We start from the raw sequence: 5,506 nt of genomic DNA on the forward strand, positions 1-5,506 counted from the left end.
GACAACTTATATTTGTAGCTACAAAAAGTAAACAAAAGCAAAGAAATAAGACCCTTTTTCCTTTTAAGAAAAGAGTATGAAAATTGGTTTAGCAAGCATACCAAGTTAGATGATTGGTACTTTATTTAGTGGTGTCCCCTGCAAAAGTGGAATGAAGATAAGGTTCATCTTCACCTCCACTATTTACAGAAAGACAAAGCCAAAAAGATAAAATCATCTTAGGAGTTTATGTACTAAAAAAAATAAGTTGGGTTTCAAAATTTGTACAAATATAATGATTGGCTTTCTTTAAATATTGTAAGTACACTACGTATAAAAAGAATCTATAGTGTTTAAGGATCTTTAGGTAAGTAATATTCATCTAAATTTTTACACTTAGTCAAGCACATTCTATATTTTCAATCATATTTTCATGCTAGATTGGGCTAAAAAGTATCAAGAAAAGCAAAAACATAAAAATGAAAATGCATTATTAGGACATGTCATATACAACTTTTTTCCTTTTTCCCATTTCTTTTTGCATTATATTGAAGTAACTAGAAACACTTGTTAGCTTGTGTGATCTTGAAAGACAATTTAACCTTCTCCTTCACACCAGCTAAAAAGGGTAGTAAAACTCTTGTAACTCTCTTTCTACTTTGGACTTTTTAGTGCATTAAAGAAAAAAATAAGATGTAGTTTCTATTCACTACTACTTCATTATCAGATTCTTTTATCTGTTTGGAACTAAATCAAATAACTTGATTTGGGATTGCCTTCTGCATATTTAAACACTTGCAATTCGCCCGTTTATCGCTGAGTGTCTGCGAAAAAACAGTACAATCAGAGTAAGAAGAAGTTACTCATTAGAAATTGAAGGTTTGTTCTCTTGTTTTACTAACTTCTTTACCTTAAACTGTTTTTGAAGGTCTTTGATGTACTCTACAGCCAAGTCCAACATGTCTGCAGTGTTTGTTTGCTGCAAATAAGAAAAAATGTTAACTTAACTACGTTCGGTTGGAAGTAATGAAATGAAATAGAATGAAAATGAATAAAATTTTCATTTTTGGTTACGTTTTAAAACATTACAATATTCTAATGTTTTAAAACGGTAATTAAACAGAGGAATGTAATAAAAATTGATTCCATTTCATTACTCGACAAGTGGGGTGAAGAAAAAGCGAAAAAACAATTAGGAGTGCATATGTGAATGAACAAGTTGTACCTTATCCATGTTTGGGACAAGCTCTTGCAGTTTTCTCATTCGTTCACTGATTCGGGTTCTTCTTACCTAAGCACAGATCAAATGTGTTCATGTTTAGCTTCAAGAGTTTAAACCAAGAAAAGATAATGAATTGAAAATAACATAACATAACACAACATACTCTTTCAGCAATACTTCTTGGATGAGTAGCACAACCACGCTTTGCTCTAACTTTGCAAGGAACAGCATCTTGAAAATGCAAGAACTTTTCCATACTAATTTCTGCTGCAGAAGATTTTGGCAAACTCAAGTGGTGTGACAGCAACTGAATTCGGTTTCCCATCTCTTCATTATTCTAATCACAAAAACCAATAATAAAAATCTGAAAGAAAAAAGAAGAAATTTGTGGGAGTTTTTTTTTCTTAATTACCTTATCTTGGTCTCTTCTTAAACCACCATAACTATCTGAGAAATTTGATGAATCATTCCAAGAACCAAATGAGAATCCAGAGCCATAGAATTGAACATCACTAGTATTATTCTCATTATTATTTCCAAGCTTATTTTCTTCATCAAGTGTATTTGCCTCAAGGTTGTTCTCACTTTCAACCTCTGAAATCTGAGATAACATACCCAATGAAGGAATTCTTGGTGAGAAACTAAGCTGACTCTTCAATCTGTTTGTTGGTGGACTCATTTCCCCTTGACTAGCAGTACCATTACTATTATTATTATTCAGTCCACCATAGTTTCCAGAGCCTTTAATGGTGGCATAGCCTGCAATTTCTCTGAAATCATTTCAGTAACTGATTTTGATTCTACTCTCTAATGCTAATAATCAGTATTTACAGCAAAATAACATCTCAATCAAGTGGATCCAAAAAAATGAAAAACATAAACAAAACTACAAAGTCAACTCAATAGATCCAAATACAACCACTACACATACAATAATCAACTTAACAACTCTATAACTTTATAAATATTATTATTTTCAATTTTTGAAAGGGACTATTTACCTCCAATATTCATTGGTCAAATTTTCACAAATTGTACTTAGTTTGTTAGAAAACACAAAATTCAGAAAATCTCTTGTATCTCTTAATTTTCAAATGAGCTTCTTAACTAGTTCATCTCATGAAGAGAGAGAGAGAGAGATGAAGTGAATAGTGAGAAGAGAGAACCATACCATTTGGGAGAGAGATATGAGAAAAAAGGCCAGCAGGGGAGCTACTTTGCCTAAGAAGATTGGAGTTGAGAGACTTATTAGGCTGAGTATTATGAGTATCCATAGCCATTGAACCCATTAATCCAAAGGAACCATTATCCAAAACAGAGTTACTCATATTAGAGCTTTGTCTTGGATAATGAGGAGGAAGCCCACTATTATTATACCTCTGGTTCTGTTGGCCACCTCCCATAACCGAAGACTTATCGTCCAAATCTCGAAAACTCGGCGGACAAGATTCACTACCATTGCTTCCACTATAATTAACGAATCCAGAGAACAATCTCTCTGATTCAGAACCCTCCATTGAAAAACTGTTCTTATTATTATCATTGAAATTCACAAAGAGAGAACTCGGAGCTGAACGATATCTCAACAACCCTGAATTGGGTTGATGATTCTGATGTTGTTGATGACTAGAATCCATGAAAGCTTCTTCCTTTGATTTTTACTTTCCTCTCTCTATAAAGGGTTAAGCTTAAAATCTATACGAGCTCGTGCCAGTATTTGAAGACGTACCCTCTTTCTATCTTTCCCATAAAATTCTGGGAATTTTTTTCTTTTTTGCTTCTTTCACTTTCCTGAGAAAATTTTTAAAGTTCTCTCTTTTTTTTTTTTTTCAGCTTAAATTGTAAGCAGAGTTGGGATAAGATCTTGTAGAAGAAGCAACCCAAATGAAAGCTTAGCTTAACTTAGCTTATCTTGATAACCAAAGCATTAAACTCAATGAAGAAAAACCAAGCTAGAAGATAACTAAACCTGTAAATATATGGAACTTTGAGGTCTGTTTTCGATTCAGAGATTACAGAAAGACTAGATCGAGTAATAAGGGCAGAGAGAGAGAGAGAGAGAGAAAGAAACAGAGGACTCTGAAATTAAAAAAGCACCGAAAGCAAGGAAGATCTTGAGTTTAGAGAGAGAAAGAAGAGAGACAGAGACAACAATATTTATCCTCTTCTTCTTGTTGTTTCTATAATGAAAACCTTAGCCAATGACAAAAGAAAATACACAAAGGAAAAGCCAATGTCAAATCTTGTTTTTTTGTTTATTATAGGAATTAGAAAAATTAAATTAAGAAATAAAAAATGTTAATTAGAATCTAAGAAGGGTTTATAATTTATTATTATATTTTAGGAAGAGGACTATGATTCTGTTCTGTCTTTCTTTCACATGCCCAAAAAAAAAATGTTCAGATTTATAATATGGTTGTAATCTAGTGTATGTGGATATAGTAAGGCAATCCCTTCAGAATATTATTTATGTGGATATTTTCTATTTTGGGGAAATATATATATTCTTTGTTTTTTTTTTTAATTTTTAAATATGACATGTACTTATTTTCTAAAAAAAAAAACAATATGACATGTACTTTTTTTTTTTATTAGAAATTGAAATAGTATTTGTATTTGCCTTGAAGTAAGTGAGAAACAGAGATAAGAGTTATAATTTTGATTTAAATTTAAATTTAGTGGATGGTTTTGGGCCGTTGATTGTGATCGTTGATGTTAAAGAAAAGATTTTTAAGGTAATGATGAAAGCTGTCCATTTCTTCTTTCAAAAAAATAAAATAAAATAATAGTAAAGAAAGAAAGCTATCCATTTTTGTTTTCATGGAAAAGAAATAAAATAAAGTAATAATAAAGTTTTGATATAATACAAACACCAATTACATAAGTCAAATTTGATTTTATATACTTAAAAAACTAAAAAATTTTATTCTTAAACCAATACATTTTAAACTAAAAAAAATGTGACACTTTTTTCAAAATCCCAAAAATACCCCTCTCATAATTCAAACCCCTTTTCTCTCCTTCCCTCAAACTCTCTCTGCATCTATCTCTCTCTATCTCGACATCCCACAATCGCCCAACCCAAACCATCGCCCCCAACCCTCACCACCACCTCCGACCACCCGCACCAAATCACCCAAACGCCGCACCACCACCTCCGACCCAGCCCCCCTCTCTCAGATCATCCAAACGCCGCACCCCCTCTCTCGGACCCAGCCCCACTCTCTCTTCCTCTCTCTGAAATCGAAAACAAAAAAAGAAAACCCCAGAGTCCGATGGTCGGACCATGGGGTCCGATGGAGTCCGACCAATCAGACCCCATGGTCCGACCATCGGAGCCCCCCTCTCTCTTCATCTCTCTCAAACTGAAAGAAAAAAAAAACAGGTCCGATGGTCGGACCATGTGTAAAGCCCGCTTAGTTAATTTGGAAATTATCAGTTAATTGTGATTAATTATGAAATTATTTATAGCTATTTAAATAATTTATTATACTGTTATTTATGTTATTCAGTAGCTTGCATATTTTGCATTTCCGGTGTCCGGTATTTTGGAACTCGGCGTTTGGCTCAGTAGAAATCACAACTTAGTATGTTAGTAATTTGGGGACGGGTTTTAGACATTGGGAATGTCGGGAATGGCCGGGAATTTAGAATTTCCCAAAAATACCCTTTAGTTTGATTTATGTGATTTTATGGTGGAGGGGCAAAATGGTCTTTTTGCCCCAATGACTTTTTGTCTTTTAGTGACTTTTTATTTGGAAAATAAATGTTTATTTTATGTGTTTATTTGGCTGAAGTAAAGTGGTATATTTGGCTTAAAAATCTTATTTTCCTTTATTTCCACACTTAGTCAAATTAGAAAGGAAATTTCAAAACTCACACACTCAAAGCTCTCTCTCTTTTTCGGCTTGGTATTGGGGATTCAAAGGCTGGGTTTTTCAAGCTTGATTCATCACATTTTAGAAACTCTTGATTGTGGTATGTATCTCTTACTTGTTCTTCTTGGTCTTCTTGGAATTTTTGATAAAAAAATGAGTTAATGCATGTTAATTTGAATGTTGTTGCTGCTGAGTTTGATTGTTGATTTCTGAGGTTAAATCATGATTTTTAGGTGATAATTAAGCTACTTGTGGTGTATAATTCCTAGGTTGAGCATGCTAGAATTTTCTTATGCAAAAGTTTGGTTTTCAAAGTAAAAAATTGAGATATTGGTGGCTGTAGTTGTTGCATGAACTAGGTTTTGTTTTCTGCTGTATTTCTATGCTTGATTATGTGATTCTAAGCTAGCTTGAGGCTTGTGAGTGA

General features: G+C 33.1%; 1 protein-coding gene across 1 annotated transcript; it reads right to left on the reverse strand.

Moving 5' to 3' along the window:
• Positions 1-449: 449 nt before the first annotated feature.
• On the reverse strand, positions 450-3,576 carry LOC115708713 (transcription factor bHLH130). Its single transcript, XM_030636708.2, has 6 exons — positions 2,373-3,576; positions 1,614-1,960; positions 1,365-1,538; positions 1,205-1,270; positions 890-958; positions 450-803 (listed from the first exon to the last, which is right to left on the reverse strand). The coding sequence occupies exons 1-6, from the start codon at positions 2,836-2,838 to the stop codon at positions 732-734; spliced, it is 1,194 nt and encodes a 397-aa protein (XP_030492568.2). The 5' UTR covers positions 2,839-3,576; the 3' UTR covers positions 450-731.
• Between the last annotated feature and the right edge of the window lie 1,930 nt (positions 3,577-5,506).

This window comes from Cannabis sativa, chromosome 3, assembly GCF_029168945.1.
Source record: "Cannabis sativa cultivar Pink pepper isolate KNU-18-1 chromosome 3, ASM2916894v1, whole genome shotgun sequence".
In the NCBI taxonomy this organism is placed as follows: domain Eukaryota; kingdom Viridiplantae; phylum Streptophyta; class Magnoliopsida; order Rosales; family Cannabaceae; genus Cannabis; species Cannabis sativa.

What these genes read in the sequence shown, in the direction of transcription:
- LOC115708713 (XM_030636708.2), bottom strand. Translation starts at nt 2,838, where the DNA reads ATGGATTCTAGTCATCAACAACATCAGAATCATCAACCCAATTCAGGG. An exon ending in TTGTCCCAAACATGGATAAG is followed by an intron (nt 959 to 1,204) that starts GTACAACTTGTT and finishes TCTTATTTGCAG; the next exon opens with CAAACAAACACTGCAGACAT. An exon ending in ACCTTCAAAAACAGTTTAAG is followed by an intron (nt 804 to 889) that starts GTAAAGAAGTTA and finishes GTTTTTTCGCAG; the next exon opens with ACACTCAGCGATAAACGGGC.